This window comes from Phaethon aethereus, assembly GCF_964289735.1.
Source record: "Phaethon aethereus genome assembly, chromosome: 1".
Classification (NCBI taxonomy): domain Eukaryota; kingdom Metazoa; phylum Chordata; class Aves; order Phaethontiformes; family Phaethontidae; genus Phaethon; species Phaethon aethereus.
The window spans coordinates 33,527,719-33,552,918 of record NC_138575.1 but is presented as its reverse complement, the minus strand read 5'-3'; the positions used below and the strand labels follow the sequence as shown (position 1 = coordinate 33,552,918).

The 25,200-nt window shown below is 41.7% G+C and overlaps 1 protein-coding gene across 2 annotated transcripts in view; it reads right to left on the bottom strand.

The window, feature by feature from the left end:
- The window catches only part of PDZRN4 (PDZ domain containing ring finger 4), a gene marked incomplete at both ends in the record, with an annotated part of 258,323 nt that overhangs the window by 38,115 nt on the left and 195,008 nt on the right, over nucleotides 1-25,200 (bottom strand). For both annotated transcript variants that reach the window (XM_082011411.1, XM_082011412.1), the window contains 2 exons: nucleotides 3,490-3,592; nucleotides 5,158-5,411. In XM_082011411.1, the coding sequence (XP_081867537.1) occupies nucleotides 3,490-3,592; nucleotides 5,158-5,411 (357 nt within the window). The remainder of the gene's footprint in view (nucleotides 1-3,489; nucleotides 3,593-5,157; nucleotides 5,412-25,200) is intronic.

Below are 25,200 nucleotides of genomic sequence, written 5' to 3'. Positions count from 1 at the left end.
ATCTGGCTATGCCAGAATTGCAAATCTTTTGATCTCTTTCTGCCAACACTGACTGATGCTGGCTCTGACTCCTGCTTCAATATCTACCAACAATTTGGATTCTTTTTAGGACGAGTTTTGCAGCAGCAATATAAGGATGCTCAAGTTGGCTATCACCAATCCCTCAGCTTCATCATCTTCCCAGCCATTTGTTTAAAGTATGGTACTGTAAGGAGCCTAATGAGCCTCTCAGGCAGTTCATCCTTCCAAGACAGTTGGCTCATACTCGAGTTTATTGTGCTGCGACAATCTGAGCACAACCCACTGGGTTTTCCTAGCTTACAAATGGAGAAGAGTCTTCTAAGTGTCTAATCTTACCAAATCCACTGGCAAGTATAAGTCCATATCCCCAGTGCTGGCTATCATATGTGATCCTCCTGTTTGTTTCTTATGGTGGTAACTCAGGTACTTAAACGCCAACATGTATCTATAAGTAAGTTCCAAGCTGGTCAAAGCTTTCCAGGACATTCCTTTTCTTGGAAATCATTCTTGTTTACAGCACCTTAGTTGTGAGTCATCTTATTTCCTTACTTCCTAATTTGCCTGAGTATTTTGCATTTGTGTCTCAGAACTGATGAGTTCTTCACTTACAAACCATTTCTAGGAAATAACGAGGTGCTGCTCTAGTTCTTTTTCTGCGCACTATTTTGTTTCAATTCCTTTCTGAAATCTCCAGGCTTGGCTTTGGTTCCATTTAAAAATTATTACATTTGCCACGGAGACCTGTGAGCTGCTTATCTGTATCCTTTTAGTACAATGGGAAAGCTAATGTGCAGTTTGGAAATTGGACCATACTCCTGACAGCAGGTAGGTTTTTTGCTGTGTGTGATTAGATAAGGTTCACACCAGAAAGTTGTTACGCAGAAAAAAACAATGATAAAATCAGGGAGCACTGATACAATCCTCCTTCTACAGAAAGCACAGTACTAACAAGAAACCTCTTTCCCCTGAACACCAGCGCTTGCAGCCTGCAGGGTGGCGTGAGCAGAGCTTCTGCACCCTCTCTTCTTGCTGCTTTCACCCGTAGGTGGTGGGTGGACAATGCTGATTTTATAAGTTGTTGTCTTCCCAAGTGCTTGGGCATTTTTTCCTTCTGTGATGCTGCTGCCACAGCACAGTAATTTGTGGACCTATGCTGGAAACTAGATCAGGCAGCTGGGACAGCTAAAAACAACCCTTCTAGAAATCTATTTTTAAAAAATATTGGATTACTTCTCACATCTGTTTCACAAAATGTAACACTGGCATAACCGAGGAGCCAGAAAACATCAGGGCAAGGGTGGGACTGAGTGGCCACAGCAGGGTACACCTAAGCCAATACTGTTGTAGAGACCATAGCTTCTGTTCCACTCACTGTCCTGCTGCTTCTGCCCTGGATCGGCAACAGCAACTAGTAAATCCCTTTTGACTCTGTCCGTTATGAAACTTTTTTCTGGATGGAGAGATACATCTCTGGGGACAATGCTCTCAATTTTTTCATCTACCTAGTTATGGCAAGGGAGCTTAATAACGTCTTATAAGGACCTGAGATAACAGATAATACAACCAACTTCAATCATAATACTACCATACAGGCTTAAATTTTTGGAATGTCTTTCATGTTTAGAGCTCTGCTGGTTAAAGGCTCCGAGGTGTTCTTGTTTCTCCATCAAAACTTTCATATTTAGTAGAAAGCATTCTTCTCGAAGGAAGCTAGCAGTTCCTTCCCTATTTAAATTTCACATGAAAAACTTTATTTCAGTCACTCAGTGAATTTGCCCTGGGCAACTGAATCACAGCTGACAGCAAATTAATGACTATGATGCTGTGATTAGTAGAGATTACAGGCAACTGAGAACCTGTCCAAGCATTTGTCGTTGTCACAATACTTATGCCAGCTATTATTAGGGATTAATAATGGTCATAAAGAGGACTTGATTCCACCAGGTAGACTCTTTAAAAACTGTCAGTATTTTAATATGTCACTGATATTTTGATTAAATGGTGAAAATTATTTTTCTCTAACAATTTTTTAAAATATTCTTTCTAGGTGCTTACATTATTTATTTAAATATTACTAGAAAAATAGCTTCTATTACATGCAAGGAAGAAATATCATAAACAAACACACTCGACAGAGAAATTTAATATTACATTACACATGGGGGGTCAAAACAGAACTTAAGCTCTGAGAATCTTGTGCTGTGAGATATCACACCAAAACCCAACTGGGAGGTAATAATGATTTCCCTAATCCCTAGCAATGATTTTTTGAGGAGTTCAAATAAAAGTTAGCTTGTTCCGATTGAGATTCAGTAAGTAGATGTTATTTGACTTTTCTGCTTCCTGGGGGAAGAACTTCTGATTCCCCAGGCTGCTACAAGGCACGAACAATGGGCTGAACTTGCAATAGAGCATCTTAGCTGCTAAAGACACGATAAAAGTGAACACACTGCATATTTGCCAAAGCTTTTGCCATTCATTTAATTTCCAAATGTCAACCAGTTTTATGAAACCTTTAAAAAGGTTTCTTAAGGTAGAGCAAACAGGAGGCTAGGATATTTTTAATCTTGCATTAAAGATATTTAATTATTTATAATTACTCCTATTTAAAATACAGTAACTTGAACTTATGGAAAGACTCAGCACTGTTTAATAATAAAAAGAACCATCTGTTTCTTATGCCTGTCCCTACAAATATTTTGTTACTGGATGATAGTGGAAAACATGAAAAGCTAATGACTGGCCAGCAAGAAGACTTTAGATATTGAAATGAAAATCTGATGAAAAACCATCTCACCAATCTCATGTTATCGTTTTGGGAAGCCTCACATAATGATTTTCCAGTGACTCGGAAACACATCCACCCTTGTCACTGGAGAGTACAATGCATTAACAGCAAAGGGAGATTCGTGGCACAGAGCATGATTTCTTATAATTGCAATACTTACGATGTCAAATATCAAAGAGCAAGTAATAGAAATTACACTAATTTTCAAAGTTGTAGCCTGATCTTCCAAACACTCAAGTATGCACCCAAGTATCTGGAAGACTGATCCCTAAGGCATGAGATACAAGGCCAATTAATTCTTAAAATTGGGGGAGGGGGGAGCAATTAAGCTTCCAGTTGCTATTTTTAATTTTGGAGAGGCTTGCTTTAAACTGTTAAAACTGAAAAAGCAAAGCATCTGAGTTACAGTCTCCACTGCACAAAGCGGGAACATGTTTAATATGCCTCTTGGACTTGTATGTAGCCACCCACTGCAGAATTTGGCTTTCGCATTTCACATGTGTAGTCTAACTGCAGTAAAGCCTGTGACATTACACAGGTGTAAAATAAAATAGTATTTGGTGCCAATTTTTTAAGAACTGTTCCCACTCTTATTTTTCTCAGAGGAGACTGCTATCAGCTGTGCAAATACCGTATCTGTAATAACAGAAAGAGAGGCTGCAGTGTGCCAGTGATCTTACCTCATACTCAAAGTCCTCTGCTCTATCTGCATCAGCAGGCAGGCTGGAAAGATACTCATTACCTTCATAAAATTCATGCTCCACTGGGTGAAGAGAATGGCAGCTATGTGGAACAAAGCAGTACAACAACAGTAGATGAGACAATATTTTTTTTAAATTAAAAAGTGATAAGCCCCCACTTCTCTGTAGTTTTCTCATCTCTCGAATGCTACTGTGAATGGCCTGAAAGGCTGAAAGAAACTGTACCAAGAAGTAGCATGAGCTGTTTTCTTTTCAAAAACTCATACTCTGGCTGAGTTCATTTTGCTGGGTTCACCTTTTGTTAGATTTACACAGGGTGATTTCTTAAAAGGGTCTGTTTTGGGCCAAACCACTTAGTTGTGACAATTAGGGATTTCTTATGCTCATGAAGGTACCTAACTCCAGATTCATGCGCTGTGTCATGGCTGGGGGCAACTCACTAATTATCTGGTTATAAAATCTTAAACATCCACAATCTACAACCCACACCAGGCTCACGGATTGTTCAAGAACTCACATAAAACAACTTGCATTATCCTATTCTGTTAAAGTGATAACAGGGTGGTGAAGTGCATTTGAGTAACCGCACACTTAAAAATGTCAGTAAACTGCACTGTTAAAGGGGCTTGGAGCACAAAGAATGAGGTCTTTACAATGTGCACTGAGGTACAGCCTTAGACCCACGGCTGGATCCCAACCATGCAGCTCCCAGTGTGTATCTATCTTAGCAGAGGTAGGAAACCTTTGCCCATGCTGAGGGTGTGGGAACTTCAATCGCAGTAGCACACAGTTTAGTAATATCCAGTAACAATTCAAAAATATACACATATCATGGTCCTAGCTGTGCAGCAGTAAGTGGTAGGCTCAAGCCAGCATTTGGCTGGCAAGTTCCCTCTAAGATAATCATCCACCCAGCTTACCTAGACCTTCTAAAAATGGAGCTACATCATCAAAGTCAAAAGTGGTATGTTCTCCATTAGCATCAATTCTGCAGAGATGCACGGCATGCCAGAAGGTCAGTGGAAAAGCTCTAGGGCTATCATAGTTTTGCTGGTTACAGACAGAGGGCAAGGGTCAACCACTAGATGATGTTACTCATGAGGTGGAGTCCAAAGAGGAAGAAGCCTAAACCAAATTTTTGTATAAGCACCATCTGCTGGTGTTTGCACTCAGTTCAGTTTGAAAGAATTCAGCTGAGGGATAAGTTAATTATATGACAGGTGAAACTGTACTTTTGATCTCTGTATTTTCGGAATTGCAATTTTGATAAGGGGACCTTTAAATTAAATAATTTGTTTCCTTTATTTTTTGTTAAGAAATTTGGAAGAACAGAAAGCAACAAGACAGCTCTTTCTAGATTTGGAGAAGCTGTTTTGGTACTTTGGAGCACAGAAGTGTTTTTCTTCTTGACTAGGGCTTAGTTTTGGATGAACAAACTCATGAATACAAAATAAATATGTCCAAGATTCCTTCCTGTAGCTCTCATCCATGAGCACAGTTTAGGAAAACTGTCACTGAAGCCTGAATGGGACAGTGGTTATCAACAACATTTATATTTTATTTAAAGTGTTCCTGAGACTTTTTCAAGAGAAGACTATAAGCCTACCACTGCTATGCCTCAATCCCACAGGAGAAGATAAACCATACCTGTCTGAAAGTAGGAAAGGGCAGATATCAGGAACTGGCGGTGTGGAAGGCCTTAGTTTGGCCAGAGCCATTATGTGCTCGAAAGTGATGTCAGTCTGAGTGCTGGCATCCACAAGCCGAACATCCTGAGAACTACCATGAGCTTTGCTAATTGGGGCTCGTCGTAAAACTTGAACTACAATTGGCTCCTTGGCATTGCGAAAAGCTTCCACTGCCTCTTCGTGAGTGGCCTTGGAGAGGTCCTTCCCATTGACCTAGAGAAAAACAGAAAAATATACCAAGGGTTACTCACAAGAGAAAAGGCAGCATAAAAATATGGGTGTAAAATATAGGAGGACGAATTGTTTCTGTAGTATATCAAGCCATGTGCTGACACTGACTGGACCATATTTTGGCATCCACGCAAGAGTTAAGATAAAGCTGGGAGGAGAAATGAATTCTTCAATCTTTGCTAGAAATTAGAAATGGTTTGGAACCTTCCATAACTGTCCCAATGGAATCTGAACACAGCAAAGAAACTACAGTATTTAAAAAGGACATGTAAAATTATTTCTCTCATGCTATTTTATTCACCTCATAAAATACAAATAAAAGAGGAGGAACGTCTTTAATTTTCAATTTCAGCATTTTCTGTGGCATGCAACTGTTTTAATGGATTTCTGGCACAGCATTGTTATTAATGCAGATGTCAATAAACATGTCTCTGATGTCTAAAAAGAAACAAGGCCAATTTTCAATGTTTTGTCACTTAATCTGCTATGGCCATTATACAAGCATTAAGACCAAAGATAGGAAGATTTGACTAACACAGTCAGCTGCTGCTCTTTTAACGAAAGAGGACTCTAAATCAAACAAACTGAAGAAATTGCTACAAACAGACGAATAATAAACCAGAGAAAATTATGCCACAAATGCAGCATAGCTTGTCAAAACAGAAAGACTGTGGCAAGATTTCTCTCTGCTACAGGCAAAGCAGCAAATTCCTCCCAGTCTAGATGAGGCCTTAAGGTATTAAAAAAGGTAACTGCAAAGCTGTGTGATGCTAAATTCATACAAATTCAGGTGTTTAGGGCAAAATTCCCCAACTATCAGCCTGCTACAGAATGTAAGAGCTAATTTGTCAATGTCAGTCAGTAGCTAAGCTCTTGGACACAGGGGCTGTGGAAGATCTTTACACTTAAAATACCATTCTGCTGTTTCCAGAGCAATGGGACTGCTGTTGACTGCTGCACAGGTCCTAACTGTTGGGAGGTACTGTGGAGATGAGATGATACCCTGTGCTGGGGTAGAAAGGCAGGGTTTTCTAAGTAAGAAAAATCTGAAGGGTACCAAAACATGATTAAAATTTTTATCCCTGGGAAAATCTCTACACTGGCAGCAAATCAGAAACAGGATTCTACTGCAAGTTCATTCCTGAATTAACTTTGTTCTATAGACAATGAAGTCATAAAACTTTTGCTTAATGAGCTACATCTAAACCCTCCCCAGAAATAGGACAGATCGCATCACTGACTTTTCCCCATTGCCTGCAAATACTGCTTGAAACCCAAATTTGTTTGCTACATCACTCTTTCATTCAAGAAATTCTTGGAACTTTCTTGTCAAAAAGGGAAAACACACAAACAAGAACACCACCAGTAAACTCAAAAGAGACATTTGGCAGCTTTCAGTAACATTTTTAAGCCTGTCAGGAGAAGCATTTGCAATTAAAAATGTCATATTTGAGGCAACATGTGTAACCATAGTCTATTCATATAGTGGATGGCCATGATATTGTTGACTATTAATTACATGTATATATCAACTCCATACACTTCCAGAGTATGTGCACGAGTACAAGGTAGAACCATCTTTCCTCTGACACAATTTCCAAAGAAGCAGTTCTTTCATGGCCACGTTACTCAGGAGGACATGTAAAATAACCACACTGTAGTGTAGCCACCAACTCAAAGGTCAGTTGATCTTTCTAGCTAGTTCTGATGATGTATGTGGTGATTAGAAGGCTAGAAATTATCTGAACAGTTTTCTATACATAAAAAAGCTCAAAACTCCCTGTGCTGAATGCCGCGGGTCCCCAGAAGTACCATACCACTGCAGCCTAGACTGTCATCAAGTAATATGAAGAGCCTCTGGATTGGTCACTTAAGTTTAATGCATATGTATGGTTTCTCTATGACTCAAGCCAAAAATGTTAAGATTTTATTGTTTAAATAACCATCCATCAAATTATATTGGGTTATATTAATCTAAGTTACATGGAAAAGTATCAGTGGTATATAAGAGGAAGGGCCAGAACAGTCAAAGAACAAGTTATAAGAAAATAAAAGAAATTTCCCCAAGAAGTGAGCTTCTACAAACCCTCTCCAATAGCACAAGTTATACTGCCAGGGTGTTCAGACTTAGCCCTGCCTAATAGAGCAATCAGAGATAAAGCTTCAGGCCTGGGTCTTCTAGTCACTATTCAGTTCCAGCTTTTGCTTCATTCTTGCTTCTAACTCAGATCCTATCAAGGACACAATTTTCCACAGTTTCTGCAGTTTTTGTAACAAGAGCATCCTATAGGCCCTCTGAGTAACTCTCATTCCTAAGGCCCTAGGAACAGAAAAATTACTTTCCTGTCTCACAAAACTTTTTTAATACTTTTTAAGTTTCAAATAACTATATGGTGTTTCTTCTAAAAGCAAATGCTTGGGAATAAATACCACATAGCACTGTATCATTTTTTCCCCTATTCAAGTATAAAACACACAATCCTTCTGTATCCCAGCTGAACCACATGATTTTTGGCACAAGCTGACCATTTTATCACAGATCCACATCAGCAAAGCAAAAAGATATTTGGATAGCATACAAAATATATTATTAGTTTTTTTTTTGAAAACCAGAAGCTCTGTTTATTCACATCAGTCAATACTTATCCCTTATTCTGAGGAAATAGACATAAATTCACAACAATGCCATTTACATGCAAATTTTATTTCTACAGAATAATAATATTTTAAAATCACATGAGTGTTAAAAATCACAAAAGATACACATTTTCATTTATCCTGGAAACCTACGGCTGACCTCTATTTTCATTTAAATGCCTATTTAATTTAAAGACTTCAAAAACATTCCATCCTTTATGTTGCTTTCTTATGAAATAGAAGCACTTCAGACACCCAATACTTGTTTAAATTGTCACTTGAAGTTCATCAACCCACTTTGTCGATCTGCATAAAGGTCACCTAATTTATGAATGCCGCCTTTCTCAGAAGAAAATCTATAGCTGAATTACTCTATGCTGGCAGCTGTCCTGCCCACTCGGGGCTGGGAAGAGAGAATTTATTTTAAAACCTAAAGCCAATACTACAGATGGGGTTGGAAGCTCTCTTCACGTAGCTTCTTTAAGGGTTTTCTGCCTCCTGCATTATCCCGCAACTTAACACTCACATATAGTTACCCTGGGAGCCGTAGACAGCTGAGCACTTATTTACAGCAAGCCACTTACAGGTTCTTAGTGGATGATTAAATAAATTCCTTGCCTTGGAAAGGTTACTTTCAGTGGAATCCAGGGTACTATTTTAAGTGGATAGAGAAATCAGTCACTTTCAGCAGTCAACACAAAGACATGGGAATACATTTGTTGTAGCAGATGGGCTAATTAATACACAAGCAAGTTGTGAATGTTAAGTAAAGAATATATCTTTTCTCATGTAAACCATCCTCCTGCCCTGTTTGATTAAGCTTCTGTTTAGTGAATACTCTCCTCCTCCTCTGCTTTTGGACACACTGCAAAGCCTAGACCACTTGTTGACATCTCCCCTAGAGTGATTGGTGGCCACTGCCTGGATCCTGGCCATCCCCTTTTGCATTCTTGCTCTAAATCCAGCCACATGCAAAACTTCATCAGCATCAGGAAATAAACAAGCAAATGGGCTTTGTCTTTCATCTGTCAGCACAAATCAGCTGACATTGGCCAACTGCCACTTCTAATGCCAGCACCACTGTACATAGGCTTATTCCCACTCACCCAGTGGTGGACAGCAGAGAAGGAAGGAGGCACAGGACTAAATAACAAAACAGTGACTACAGAAAGAAGTAGGCAAATGGTTGTTAGGTTATCCTCATGCTTTGAGCTCTAAAAAATAATAAAACAATCAATCCTTCAATGAAGACTGCTTCCAGGATTTAAGTGCATGTGACTGAGAAATGAAGTAGCCTTGTCTTCTAACACTTTTCTGCTCTTGATAATTTCTTTTAACACTGGCCAGAATTTTTGAATCAGGAGGGCTAGAAACGTTGCTATGTTTCCTGTCATCTTTACTTCCTCAATATTAAGAAAAAAAAAAAACGGGGAAAAAAGGAAAAAAAGATGCATAGTCATGTGAATGTAACCGTCACAAATGGTGTCACAGCAGCTCATGAGATAACCTCCTATCCTCAGCAAATAGCCAGCATATGCAAGTTGAAATTTAAGATCAGCTCTGCTGAAGTAAAATCCTTGGAGACTCTCTGTTTAATAAGTAAAAGTGAAGGGAAGAATAACCGGAGCATTCTGCTTGAGCAGAGACATCCAGACAGAAGGGTTTCCCGGAGAAGTGACAGACATGCCGTCTGACGTGATGATGGAGTTCACACAAGGCTCACTGTCCTAGGAGATTTCAACACCCATGCAGAAGATACTTCTGACCTGGCAGGTGCTAAATCTGCTCTCATCACAGCTGACTCTTTGCCTCCAGTCCCTCACCCTAAATATATCCAGGCTACCACACCCTGGGTGCATCCTTGGATGGCAAACTGGCACAATGGATCGAACACTGTCCCTTAGTTTGACCAGTCCTTCTTTAGGACAGGAATTTGAGCCCTCCCTAACTGCAAGTCACAGAAAAAGAACAAAACCATACCACCTTCCTCCCAGACTTACAGCTTTTGGCGCATAGAGACTCTAGAAAACTTCCACCGCTGAGGGCCACCAGCTGTGAGGCTCTCCGGGCAGGACAGGGGGGCAGAGGACATGTGAGCTACCAGGGATACGTGTGCTGGAGAGGACACTGCAGCTCTGCTAACACAAATGTGACAGCTCATCTACAGAAAGGGCATTCGACACACTGACCTTTTAGGTTACAGTTCAGCACTAAGCTGCATTTCTTGAGCAAGCTAATCCAAAAGGCAGCAAATTCAGCCATTACCCAATATCACTATCTCAGTCAGGGTTCATGCAAGTTCAGTAAAAGGATAACTTTTATTATGGTGGTTAATAACATTTCCTCTTCCTTAGCCAGATGAGTTAAGTGATGCTTGTTCCCATTTGATTCTTTGTTGCCCTGACCGCCAAATCTTGTCATCCCTCCTGAAAGTGACACAAGCAGCTGAAGACGCAGGCTCTGGCTGCTTCCCTCAGGCTGAACCACAGGCTTGTAATGAGAATTACGTCTCCATTACCTGTAGAGCTGGGGCTTGTCCTGTTTGATAGTTCATGTAGCTGGTTTGACAATATTGAATAGACCCAGGCAATGCGCAGTACTGCAGCCTTCTGTGCATCTTCCTATGTGTAACCAGCACCACTTCCGTTTCCCAGTATTTAGCAGAAACCTACCGTGGCTGAAAAGCCAATGGATAAGCCTTAACCTAAGCAAGACAAAATCAATGCTATAAAAAGTGGGAAAACATAGAAATGTACCTGTTTCCACTCTGTAAAGTTTCCTTCCAGAGGGAGACAACCCAGTCACTTCTCAGCAATTTTGATTACCTAAACAGCAGCTGTCAGAAAAAAGCACCCTTCTCTCAACTGACCTCAAGGTGATGCTTCATTTTGTCAGAGTAGTCCACCACAATCAGTGTATCTGTGGGCAGGTCTGACAGCTGCAACTCCTCTCTTTGAAGGACACGTGACATTGCCAAAAGACCCCAGCGAACAGCTGGACACTGCCTGGAAGTATTGCCTAATGAGCTACCTGAGAGAATTCAAAAGATTTTTAAACTGGATTGGAAAAAGTGTACAGGTAGATGTATAGGGAATGGAGAAATAGTTCTCATCACAACAGCAACCAAGTGAGCAAAGTAACTAATAGAGAAGTACTTGTGCAACTTTGCTCCTCCAACAAATACAAACTCTAGTTTAATATATTTTTCTCCATGATTTTGCCTTCTCTAGCCATCTTTGCCATCTCTAACTAAAACAAAGCGCTACTACAAAAAGAGTCTCCCAAAACTTTGTGTACAGATTGTGCTCTGTGTTTTGAAAGAAGTCAAGTCCACTGTAAGCAAAGAAATCACTGAAGATCTCACCCTCCCCGCCCCCCGCCCCTGCTCTTTAGGAGGAGGTTTGGGGTTTTAAATCTGGAATTTACTGACTGCCTAATTGCATTTAAGGTATTGAGTATAGGAAAAGGGTGATGTTTTAGATGCATGCCTATAGCCTGCTTCCAGCTGGCGGTGTTAGGCATAACCATCATTCACCACAAATGCCTTCGAGCACTTCAATCTCCTCTAACAGTGTATGGAAAAGTCTCTCCTGGGAGACATCTGACATTTCCATACCTAGTCTCTTTGTGGATCTGGGCCCTCACCTTGGGACATATTTCAGAAAAACACTCGGATGCTACAATTCACACCTCCAGGATAACTATGCCCGCTCCAACAAGTTTAAAAGCACTACTGAGTTAACAGTTTTAATCTGTGGCCAAAATGCAACCTGAATTCCTGCACTTCATCACATGAGGCTTGGCAGTCTGTGTAACTGGAGAATACCCTCTCCACCTCCTCACTGTGTGTTAGAGCAATGCACATCTCACAAAGATCCTTTCAAGTCCTTTAGTGCTGATTTTCATCACCAGAACAGCTCAGAAAGCTCAGCTCAGAAAGCACAGCTCAGAAAGCACAGCAACTGCTCAGAAAAGGTCCACTTGAGTTTCCAAAGAGAGAACGCACCATTATCTGCAATCCTCTTGGTTTGTGAGTGAAATGAAAACACCACATTAAATTGAGGAACCACTGCATTAGTTCCATAGCGAGCTGCCTGGAGACGCGCCTTTATGAACAGCTGTTATTCTCCTTTTCTGACTCCCTCAGTTTGCCCAGCAGACGTGCTACTAGTTGCTACGGCCATCTTTCTTACATCCTCTTCCAGCTGGTATTCCCAGTCTCATTCTCCTCTCCCTTGCCTTGCTACCTCTGGCCTCTCTCTCCTCTTCTCTCTCTCAGGCTGTCTGCTCTGCCTTTTTCTTCTTTGCTCCCGAGGGGTCTCCTTTATCTCATGCCTGCCTGTTCCAGCACCCTCCACCTTTCCTTTCCTGAACCCTTCTCCACGAAGGCCTTCTGCTGCCCTCTCACTGAACCTGTCCCCTTCCTGCGGGGTGGGAATGCCGGCACTCGTCATCCTCCCACAGTGACAGCTGGAGAGTCTGCCCACTCGTGAGGTCTGCCTTCACCAGCAGCTCCTGCCACCAGCACGAACGCTCCGCTAACCCAGAGGGTATGTAACAAGGCTGGAGTGTATTTACTATGTAAATTGCTCTTAATATTGACAAACAGTTTTTCTGATGATATTAGGATTCTGCCCGAGGGCAATAAAGACTAAACTAGCTGTGGCATGCATAAAATACGTCAAGTTACTTCTTGATATAATTAGACCATCATTTATTCCATTAATTATTACAAACTTTTTCTATTTGTGGATAGGACATTATATAAATCTCTTATGATATCTACCACATACAGCAACCCTTTGATGGTGGGGAAAAATACAATCAAAGGCCAGTGTGTGTGCTCAGAACGAATCATTTTTATCGCGAAGGCCTGGCACTGAATGCTGTATTCTCCTGTGAACTTCACGGTGTCTCTGCTCTATCACAAGCTCACTCTCCAATTTCTCTTCCAGGGTATGCATTTTTCGCAGGGAAGAGGCACTTCAAAAGGTACTTGCCATTAAAGTTTTAGAAGATAAAATTAACAATATTCTTTAATCAACTGCAATTCCAAAAGAATAATGGGAGAGAATGAATGGCAGATTTCAGGACTTGGTAAATAACGTGTAGTCACTTTTCTCTTTTCAGAGAACCATATTTTACATTTCACTAATTAAAAAAGTCTCTCTTTCACCTCTAAATAAAAACTCCAGCCTTCCATGAACTCAGCCACGGCTGGCTTTGCCACATGAATGTTATGCTTATCACTGTCATAACAATTCATCCACATACAGATGCCTGAAACTCCTGGTCTCCTCCAAACCGAGTAGTTTAAAAAGATAGATGGCTGCCTTCTGGCTAATTGTGGGAGTTCTTTCATTACTATAAAAAGACTTTTTATATCTCAAGTGACTTTATAAGCAGTGAATAATGAGACTTAAAGTCTTTGGAAAAGAGTCCACTGATCAAATGCTAGGATAACTTATGGGCACAGTGACCTTTTCCTCAGTAAGACACTCCAAACTGCTGCTGTTGGCACATTATTAAAATTCCCCATTTAAGGCGTGCAGTTAAGCACAAAGCAGATTTTATTTTTTATTTTCAAATTCAATTTAAGGTAGCACAGCAAGAGCTAGAGCCCTCCCAGAGCTGAGGACTAACTCCCGCCCGCCCCAGCTGTGCTGGAGCGGGACAGACGACTGCGGCTGCGCAGGCAGCTTGGCCGGGTCTCACCGGGTCTCCAGCAGCGCGAGCCGGCTTCCCCTGCACACAGCAATCCTTGTCCCGGCAAGGGAGCATGTTTCTGCCAGCACCAGCGAGCACCGGCACCCTGGGCTGGCTCTTACGAAGCTGCAGAGAAGAGCCGCCTCCAGAGAAGAGCACATTGCCTCCAGCCTCTCTGGCGAGCGGAGTTTTGCCTTGGCCGAGAGGGTGCCCCACGTGCCAGCATTTCACGCTGCAAAGCAGCAGTGATGTTAAACCCAACGTCAGAGCGCTGAGCCTGGTCCCAACCCTGGCTGAAACCATGGCCGGTTCCCAGGTGTTGCCACACGTCTAGCCCAACCCGATGTCCTGCTGGGGTGCCAACCACATGAAGTCCTAAGGTTAGAGCGCTCCTTGAAAGCACCTGTGCTCACTTTTCTTTAATGAACGTACAACAGACTTGCTCTACTTTGACGTACGTTTCTTACTGTGTACCTGTTTTAATTTTTATCTTGAAGGAATAGAAAAAGCTCCTCCTCTCTTGAAATAAAACTTGTTGGGTCCCTTTCATTATTTTTCCATTCTTCTCTCATGCTGCCTCAATGCTAATTTGACACGGTTGCTCTCCATTGATGGCTTTACTCCAGAAGAAGCGTATTGGCAATTTTTTTTGGCATAATGGTACTTGCAAAAATTCCTTCTGATTTCTGATGGGAATAAACATTAAAAAAATAATTTTGACAAGCTCACATGTATTTAGATTTGGTCAGCCATGGGGGCTGACACAGCAATAGATTACAATGAAGTTTAACTTCATCTTGTCTCTGGAACATGGCATATGGCAACTTCCTTGATCTCTTTTTCAAAGATGAAGAAAATGGAAATTCAGAGGCACTACTCATCTGATAAAATGGAGCAAGCGATGGAGCTTTACCTGCCATTCAAAAGTCCATTGGATGCTTCTGTATCAGAAACTTCCAATAGCTCTTAGGAAAGCTTAGCAACAATTTTTATTTGAACTTCAAGAGAGCAGGTAATATTAATGATAGCATGCTTGTACACGTTTAGTTACACACAATGAACACAGAAAAACCTACATGTAGATGCATAGAAAAGGGACCTTATGAAACATATTTGTGTCCGTTTCTTCCCTTTTGCTTCTCTCTCTCCTACTTTGATTCTTCTTTAGAGACTGTTTAGTCATGTAGGATTACTTTATTTTTCTACCGAGTGATGGCTTACTACACTGACACAGAAATATTCTAAGCTGCTTGTTTCTGAAGTTTAATTGCCACATTCCTTCTTAGCAGGAAAAATGGTAAGGGATGTGAATATCGGACAAGCTTAATTCTATCTTATTTATACAGCACCACGGCTGTGTACACATCTTCAGTAGTAGAGCTGCAGCTCCTTCCTGGCTGAAAATCAATTACAGCTGCTATTTCTGTCCCAGTGTTTCTATGTCTGTTCTTCCTTCTGGAGTATCTCTCTCCTTCCTCTCTCCATATCTCTGCCTTCCCTCACCACTTCCTTTCTCTCTTTTATTCCATTTGCCCCTTTGGCTTCCCTTCCTTATCTTTCTCTTGCTCCTTTGACTTCCCTTCTCTTCTTGAGTTCGGCCCCTGCAGTAGCAGCGCAGCAGCCACTCGTGTACGGCTTTGCTACCTACCACCTGCAAAGGGCACCTTCCCCTGCGTGAAGCCCACATGTGAAGGCCCCATGCCGGCTTCAGGAGAGCGTGAAGTAGCTGCCTCGTTTCTGCAATGGACTCTCAAAAAACCAGCAAAGGGCAATTACTGAAGAAGATCACAAGGCTCACCAGTCTCCTTTTCCCAGGAAATTCCGGGTGCATGGCAAGACTCTGTCAGAGCCGCTGCTCCAGCTCTCCAAGGCTGTTAAGGACCAAATGGCTGAAAAATATGGCAGGGAGCTTACACACAGCTGGTAGCCAAGGCTGTGCAGTCAGCTGGCCACTGAATACGCTGCATGAATCAGAGCTGTACCATTGCCTTGCAATGCTACAAATATCACTGAAATCCAAGCAGACTTTGAAGAATCTCTGCATTAACTATTCAGAGAAAAACCCGGCCTTTGGAAACGTGTGGGCAGTTCTTGCTGCTTTCAATTGCCGTGCACTGACATCAGATGGTGCAGTTTAGCATACAGAGTAGAAAAGACCTTTTAACATCAGGAACAGAGTAATTCTTTCTGTTCAGAGCAACAGAGTTCTCCTTTAATATGTAATGAGATTATTTGACAGGCTTTTGATTATCTTTTGTAAAAGCAGCATGAATAATTTAATTAAAACACTGAAAAAAACCCTGCAATCCATACTTTATACCTCCTATACTGACGTATTTAGAAAAAAAATGCCTAGGTGCAAGGATTGTGTCTTTTTGGTTATACAGTATCAAGCACCACAAAGCCCCAGAGTAAGTTGGGCCTTCTAGATAGTCCTGCAGTAAAAATAATGATTATACATCTGTGCTGAGAATTTAGACAGCGAATTTTAAGGGGACGTGAATTAAAATAGACACACTTGAAAATGAAGTTTATGGACTAGACAATGAAAATACTTTAACCATGGCACACTGTGGGATATCAAGGCAAGGGCAATGTCATCTTTGTTTTGTCTCAAGAATAAAGTCCTTTTAAAAATGTGTTTTTCTTTTTTTAAATTTATATGACATTTCATAACAGAAAAAGGTAGATACCAGTGAAGGAAGAAATAGGGCACTTTATTTTTTGCATTATATATTAAAAGAGAAGTGCTAGGTGCACATAAATTCCTGCTAGCAATATACAAACTATATACACACGATGATTTTATAAAGGGAGATATAAGTTCTATAAGTGCTTATAAAAGAGTAATTGAGTAACAGCTGACTATTTAGAAATGCTTTTAATAAGCTTTAAAAACAGCATAGTGTTTCTAAAAACAACATTCCTGAACAAATGAAGCCAGTGCACCAAGATCAGAAACACCAAAAGGCAACACTCCTCAACCGAACTTCTTAATTAAACCTCACAGACAGATTTTAAGGTGTCGTATTTGCCATCCTGCCATGACTTTTGCCTTGTAGTGTTTATTTACACTAATTCTGCAAGCTTTCTTCAGCAGGAGGCAAGAAACTGTGGCAAAACATAAAATTTCTATGCTGGGCACAAGCATAAGCTGGGAGAGGAGCGGCTGGCGAGCAGCCCTGCGGAAAGGGGCCGGGGGTGCTGGCTGACAGCCGGCTCAGCAGGGCTCAACCGTGTGCCCCGCAGCCAAGAGGGACCCCGCGCCCTGCGGAGCACCAAGCACAGCACGACCGGCCCTCGGGAGAGGTGGCTAAACCCCTACGCTCAGCCTTGCCGCGGCCTCGCCTCGCGTCCTGCGCTGTGCGCGCTGCTGGGCCCCACCGTTTAAGACGGGTGCGAAGGTCCTTGAGTGCATCCAGAGGAGGGCAACAAAGCTGGTGAACGGGCTGGAGGGCACGTCCTGTGAGCAGCGGCTAAGGACTCTGGGCTTGTCTAGTTTGGAGAAAAGGAGCCTGAGGGGCGACCTCGTTGCTCTCTACAGCTTCCTGAGGAGGGGAAGTGCAGAGGGAGGTGCTGAGCTCTTCTTCATGGCATCCAGTTACAGGACACGTGGGAATGGCTCAAAGCTGCGCCAGGGGAGGATCAGGCCGGACATTAGGAAACACCTCTTTACTGAGAGGTGGTCTAATGCTGGAACTGGCTCCCTAGGGAGGTGGTCGATGCCTTAAAGGCTGTCAGTGTTAAGAGGCAATTGGACAGTGCCCTTAATAACATGCTTTAACTTTTGGTCAGCCCTGAAGTGGTCAGGCAGTTAGACCAGATGAACACTGAGGGTCCCTTTCAACTGTAAATATTCTACTCTACTCTACTCCTGTTATGTTCTGTTCTAAAATATTCTATTACATACTCACAGAAACCAAAATATGATGTTGCAACATTTTTATTTGTACTTCATACAGGAGGCAGGCAGGGAGGAGCAGCATAGGCTTGCAACTGGATGTATGTATCGTACTGAAGTGCAAATTTCAACCAAGTCCGAATTCTAGATGTTCTTACAGCTCAGGTGTACCTGGATTCAAGGGTTTCTTCTCAGCTTACTTGTTGAAAAGGTTATGTTTTAGAAAGGATCAGCTGGAGAAAAGCATATTTTTCCCCTTAAATTTAAAATCAAATAGGCTCCTGTTTCAAAATCTGCATCAGGTAAGACTTGAGAGTAGCTTTCATGTCATTGCTGATAGATACATTCTTTAAGATAGCCCAGTTCCTTTAAACTTTCATGGTAAGCTGGCTTTACAAGCTAGTTGAGTAAAATGTCATAGCATAAAGTTATTGGTGAAAAGAACCGCAGCTGAAAAGCAGAGACTTCCAATAATTCGTGAAATGTCTGAAGCCAGTTCAAAATGGCAGGGCAAAATTTAAACAAACCTTCCCTACCCGAGGAGAGGCAGACAGGCATAAATCATTCCCCCAGCAATCAATTCTGCTGTTTGAATTCGTCCTGACACTTGTTGGGCTCGGTTGCTGATATGGAACTGTGGCAGAAAGGCCAGGCCACCGGGGAAATTTGGCCAGCTTCCACATCTGAGAGCGAACCACCCGACCGCAGGTCTCCAACCCTCATAGCACCATTATTTGTTCCAAGCATAAACCATTTTGTCCACTGTGTTTCAGCTCTGCTTCCAAGATCTCAGGATAAAGAAAATTCTTTGGTTACTATTCGTACATGAGATGGGAAATATTTGGTGAGATTCCAGACAGGAATGGCACAGCTAGCTTTTCAGGCAGACAATTTAAAAATAAACCTGCCAAGTTAATATTCATGGTTTTATTTCTCACTGTGACTACTTTGCAGTTAATTATTGAATACTGTGTTAGACAACAAGCAAAATGTCTGAGAAAAGGGACTGCAGGTTCCGAATTCTGTGAAAATTCAATATTTACACATGTAGGAGACAAATCTGCTCTTAATGGAGATTCTCAGACAAGATTTCTGTGGGAAAGAATTTGCATTCTGGCCTCGAGTGCTTTCATAAATACCAAATGGAAATACCGTCACGCTCAGTTGTAAGTTCAGAAGTCTGACTAAAACCCAGTTAAGGTAGCCAGTGCTATCTTACACATATCCAGAACATGAATTTTTTTTCCCCACCTCCCCCTCCAAAACTCAGCCTTAGGAAAACCCAGAAACAGCAAGGTCAGGTACCCAGCCATGCAGTCTTAGTCTCTGGCTTCCCCCCGACGCCTGCTGCAGTCAGTGGAAACGAGCTGCAGGCAAGCCATCACATCCAGTACGTCGCACAGCTCTATCGAGCGAGAAACACATTACTTGGAGCACCTTGCGATACTGTGATCTCAGAGAGGTCAATGCTGTCCCATCTGACACCCTCACACGTGATCAGCAGATGAGGTGCATGAGTACCAAAAAGGATTCAGTATCCTCATTTCACCCTGCGTTGTTTGGGCAGGAGGAGGCACAGAGCCCCTCAGAGGCTGTCAGGCAGGCGATGGCACATGGTCTATGGGGCAATCGAAGAGCCATAGCAGCCAACAGGCTAGATGCAAACCCAAAAGGCGCTTCTGGAGTTGCCGTGGAAGCCTTGCAGTTAAGCAGTCACTTCCCCCACCAGGTCTTCCCTTTTACTCCAGCCCCAGGATGATCAGCCAGACTTCTTTAACAGTAAGGAAACCAATGGAACACAAGACTTTCCCCTGAAAGATGAGGACAGTAGGGATTGGGAGCAGTAGCAGCTGCATATTGACACAGCAGCCTAACAAGTCATTTGCCTAGAAATTGAGAAAGCTGAACTCAGCATAACTGAGAATGAAATCACATCTTTCACTCTGCAAGGGAGTCCTTCCATCAGGTTACTGGACATTTTGGAATGCAAGAAATTATACACTGCTTTCTGAAGCTACAAATTGAAGCAATTAAATATAGTCTAACCAGCTATTAAATAGGGCTGGAGTTAGTGTGGGTAGATGAGGGCTACTCTTCTGAAATGCTCCCTCCATGCCAGTCAAATGGGTACAAGAGCTATGTTCAGAAATCTCCCACTAGTGGAGCAAATGAGAGAAATAACAGGTCCAGTCTCCATCTCTGTCTCTCTTCTTATTATAACATTCTGATTACTGTACTTTCCTAAACCATAACTCATTATGGCATTTCTCTTTTTTCCCTCCACCTTCTTGCCTCAATATTTAGCCTTCTCTCCTCCTCCTTTCCCCCCGTCAGGGTTCCCAGGTGAACCTCCCAGTCCTGCTGAAGCCATTGGTATCTTAGAAGACATTAGACATGTCATTAGGAATTGGCAGGTGAAGTTTGCTGATATTTCTGCAAAGGTCACTAATAGAAGTATTAAACAAGACCACTGCAAAGACAAACCCTTGTGAAGCTCCAGCAGTAACCTCTCTCCAGCCTTTCACTTTCCTTTTTAACACTACATGTAGATAGATAGTCCTCCAGAGTCAACTCCATATCCTCCTTATTACCGCTTATCTAACCACTTCTGTTTAACTTTAGCTAGTATTTTCCCTTATAATACCGCATCAGATACTTTTGTTTATCTGAAGTCCAGATATAGAGGACCTACCACATATACATCAAGATAAGGCATTCACTAATAAAAAAGTCTATCAGGTTAGCCTGGCTTTGTAACCATCTACCCCTGCTTAGTCTGTGATTCATTATATCCCACTTACCCTTTGCCTCCCGTATGTGTCATCATCCTTTTCTTCAAATTGTACTTTAACACCTTCCACACTGTGTATGCTGAAGTTGAAGGCTAGCAAATCCCACAATGATACTAAGCATAGATAGACCATTTAATTTTATTTCACAGTCTCCTGCATGCTAAACTAGTATAACAAATCTCCCTATTCATCCTGGCTACTACTTCTCTCAACACTGAAGGTGAGGCAAGGGGCCCCTTGCCTCACAGTTATGTCAGTATAATTACTTCTGGGGACTGTGCTAAAAACTGGGTAACTGAAAAACCCCACTTCAGAAATAATCTTTATTAAAATATTATTGTTATTTACCCTACAGGCAATTGCCTTCTCCCCCCATGCTGCCCGTGTTTCACACAAAATGCCCTCTCTTACTTTTTCACTCTTCAGGTGCTTTCCCCCTCCACTCAAAACATGTAAATCCTTCTGAGAGGTTTTTTAATTTGCTTGATGCAAATTGTATCTCCCCAACAGGAAGAAAATCTTCTTCAAAAGGGACTGTGATAACATGACTACTCTCCACAGGTTGTACTTCCTGCAACTACTTGGACACAAGGCACAGGCAGCGTACAGCAGAGCCAACCAGGTCTTCAGGTTGAAGAGGAAGACAGCAATTGCTCTTTACTACTAAATACCTCACATTTGCAGTTAAACTTCTCTGATGCTGATCTACATTAGGCTTATGCTTATATTGCAAGAATAACTATTTATGCTGTTTTTAATTTTGCCACCAAGTAGTAGACATGTCCTACATAAGATGGGGCATTGAGTGGATGCAACACAATCGAAACTGAGCTCATATTCCTGAACACACAAAAAAATGTATTGTGACCTTTCAGTTTTAAGAAAATTTACCTTTCTGGGGGAATACACCTCAGAAGCCTCAAGTGATCTCAAATTTGGGACACTAACCCTCAAATTATCTTCTACGAGGCACACCAAGTATCAGGAAAATTCAAACTGAATTTCAGAGACCTTAAGAGTTTTCCATTTAAATGCATTCAACCTTAAAAATAGAGAGACTTGTGCTTCACCGTAACAAAATCAACAAGGACTACACTTTGGACACTCTTTGGTATCACAAAGCATTGGCAGCATAAGAATAAGAAGTGAATCTCCAGCATTCACTTCCATTTCTGTTTCATCTATAATACTGCCAGTAACATACTTCAGCAGCTTGCCAGATTCTACAGTCAGCTCTGACACAAGCTGAGGAAAAATCTATATTCCTCTTGTATCATCTAACTACCACACAAAACCCATGGCTACCTATTCTGACCATTGATTTTCTGCATGTCCATCTGAAGACATGGACCAGTTACTGGTCAATGGGTGGAAGTTACCAGTTCCACCAACCTAACAGCAGTTTTTGTAAGCTTTGGGGAAGACCAGCCTTCAGGTAACTTAGGTGGTATCACCTAGACCAAATTACAGAGCAACCAGCCAAACTGCTCCCCCAGCCAACTGCTGACTGTGTTGACTTTCTGTCTGCGACAGCAATCTCATTCACTCATACTTAAATCCAAAACAGATGTCTAGAAGAAAAGGGAAGCAGTGGTACATCTTCCTCTTCACAAATGCTGGAAGACATAAAATCTGGGGAGATACAGGGAGAAAAAACCCAGAGGGATATAGGAAGAAGGATTTTCCATATACAGAGGGAAGGTAGGGTTATCTAGGTGCATAGCTGCAAATACTTATGCAAGCCAAAATACACAGGTCTTGAGCTGCTGCACAAGTACAATTACTCACATAATTTATACATGCAAAAAACCTGTTAGTTTTAATTTGAAATATACATCATGGGAGAACATACTCAGACCACCAAATGTAGACACCTAATCTAACCAACTATTCTCCTACAGTCAAAGACAAGAGATGGGAGGAGAGGGTGAGTCAGAGATGTAATCTAGCTGTGAGTAATCTGAATCACCCTCTGAAAATGGCCACCTCTCTCTAATGACAACAGGGAGCCTAGAGAAATAAGCTGGTTATAAATTTCAGCTCTTGGATGATGTGTGGATATCCTTTTAATTTACCAAATGGCATGACCTCAGTTTTGGAGAATTTAGAGACAAAAATGGGTGAAGACAGGAAGAGAACAGATTTTTTAAATGCTGAAAAATTATAAATATATTTTGTTACGGCTTTTGGTAATCCAGGAGAACATCTCTATTAATAGATAAGAGTAATCAAGGGTGTTGTACACATGTTTCCCAGAATGAGGTCTGATTTATAGTCTTGGACAGAAATTATCTTCCCATTTCTTATAAAAGCAGAAAAAAGTGTTCACTCGGCACGGTTTCAAGTTACACAAGTACAACACAGCAGACACTCTACTACTTCTTGATGCCTTCTGTGTTGCCATAAGTTAGCTCAAAGATGGTTTTATTTTTTTAGAGTAATATTTTACAGGCTGTTAATCCAGAAAGTGGATTATTGCCTTTGGGTATTTGTGAAAAAATAAAATAGAAAACAACGGAGGTATTTCATTTAGTATAGCTGTTGCTGTGCATGGGCAATAATTTATTTTTCTCCCACAATATATTAGTCTTCTCAGCACTCGGACTTCCTAAAGGAGCTTCACTAATGTAGTTGGCTGTAAGCCCCTCAGAGCCCGTCTTGTCAATTATCTGTGAATTTAGAGGGATTTACACAAAAGATCATAATGAGCTGCATTTGAAAGAGGCTGTAAAGGTGTGAGGTATTTATCCTGAAGCCCAGAAGAACTATGATGGAGATACATATTATGCCAGCTCTTGCACTCAGCCAGTGAGTGTTTTTTCATTTAAAAGTTATGTTACAAAAAATGGAAGCAGAGCTGTGAATTGGACAGCACAGGACTGAGAATGTCCAAGGTCTGCCTTCATCACTGGTTGGCCCTGTCATCTTTGCACAGTCACTTAACTTGACTATACTTTGACCTTTTCCCCTGCCTGTTGTTATGCTGAAGGTAAAACAGTAGAGTTCTACTCTGACTTAAATAATAAAATATTGATTTTTTTTTTTTTCTAAAAAACATAAGATTTTTTTTTTTTGGCCATATACACAGAGCACCATCTCCAAGCACGATGCACGCTTGTTGCACTGCGTTCTTCCAGAACGAAGAAACACTGTGCAGCTGAGTTAATATTTGCAAAGCACCTCTGAACCTCAAAAAAGAGCATACTCACACAGCAAACTGCCATCAGGACAGATGTTGAAATTTGATAAAAGCCGCAGCAACAGCACAAAGCAATAACAGGCGAAAGTTATGACTGACATTTGGTCCTCGTTCGTATATCTCCAAATGTCACCGGCTGGTATTGGATGTGTTACAAAGAGGGGAATCACAGAACAGTGTTCGCAGAAATAGGACAGTTCTCGTGCCAGAGCATCTGCATGTCCGATCTGACATCTGCAGGACTCCATTTAAGGCCTGGACACCAGTTGGCAGATACAGATGCAAATGGCTTGCAGGTAGAGCTCCTGGAAAACATGATGGCTGCAAAGACAACTCCCAGCTGGGAGCGCGTGGCACGGCTCCTTCCAGCTCTGCCGCTGGCGCGTTCCCGCTGCGGCAGGCTGGCACTCGGCTTCGGGGATACAGGCAGAGTCAACCACCAAACTGGGATCCCTGTGTGCTTAACTTGCATGCTGTAGCACATGGATACAGCTGGGTGAGGACACCACTACACTGGTTTGCTTTTAACTTGTGACATGTAGCATATGCCTGTTTGTGCTTGGAATCTGTTCTTTGTCACGCGGCACGAGACAGGCTTTTAAACCGTCGTTCACAGGATGTTTGACACAGTCAGAAATTCCCTTCTGTGTCAAAAGAATGGACTGGAGAAGTCCTCAGGATAAAAAGAAAAAGCTAGAATTTGTGGTGTTGTATACACTAACTAGCCCCCTGGAACACACATGTAAAACAAGGCTTGTGACATGTAAAATTAATCCTAATTAAAAAAAAAAAAAAAGTTTTGTAAAAAAAGTTAGAGGCATATTTTATGGGAGGCCAGAATATTGTTGCCTGAAGTAGAAAGATATTTATAGACCAAGATGTGCAAAACTGGAACATTGTTTTTGCCAAGTACAAATTAAGCTAATGTACCATTAAAAGCTGGCGGCTCATATACATTAAAAACATGAGATTAGGACACAGACTGTGCTGTGACAAACTATTTGTGCAGAGGCATGATAGGGATGATCCAGCATCCAGCTAGGAACTCGAACATCAACTTGCTACGTCTCCTGCGGCATATTTAGGATGAGCTTTCTGAACACTAATATTACTCCAAACAAAGGTGTGCTTTCTTTTTGGTGAAAGGAATCAACAAAGGGTAAAAAAGAGCAAAAAGGCATGAATCCTAATGAGAGGTAAGGCAGTACTTCTGGAGACAGTACATATCATTTTGTTACGATGCACAGCTCTTCCTTATGCTGGATCTTACATTCCTCACCCTGCAGCAACTTCATCAAAGCCATCCAGAGGAATTTTGCTGCCTTCAGGAGGAGAATGAAAAAGAGGGAATAAGATAGAAGAACAGCTTATATTCCAGAATGCTGTAATGGTAAACTAAAATTTCATCAGAGGGCATTGGAGATTATCTTTACACCGCTTGTCTCCATCTTCAGCTACAAAATCAAATTTCCTTCCATGCTGCCTCTGCTTCCCTCCCCTGTAGTCTCTCTCTGACCTTTTTGTTTATAAATATTT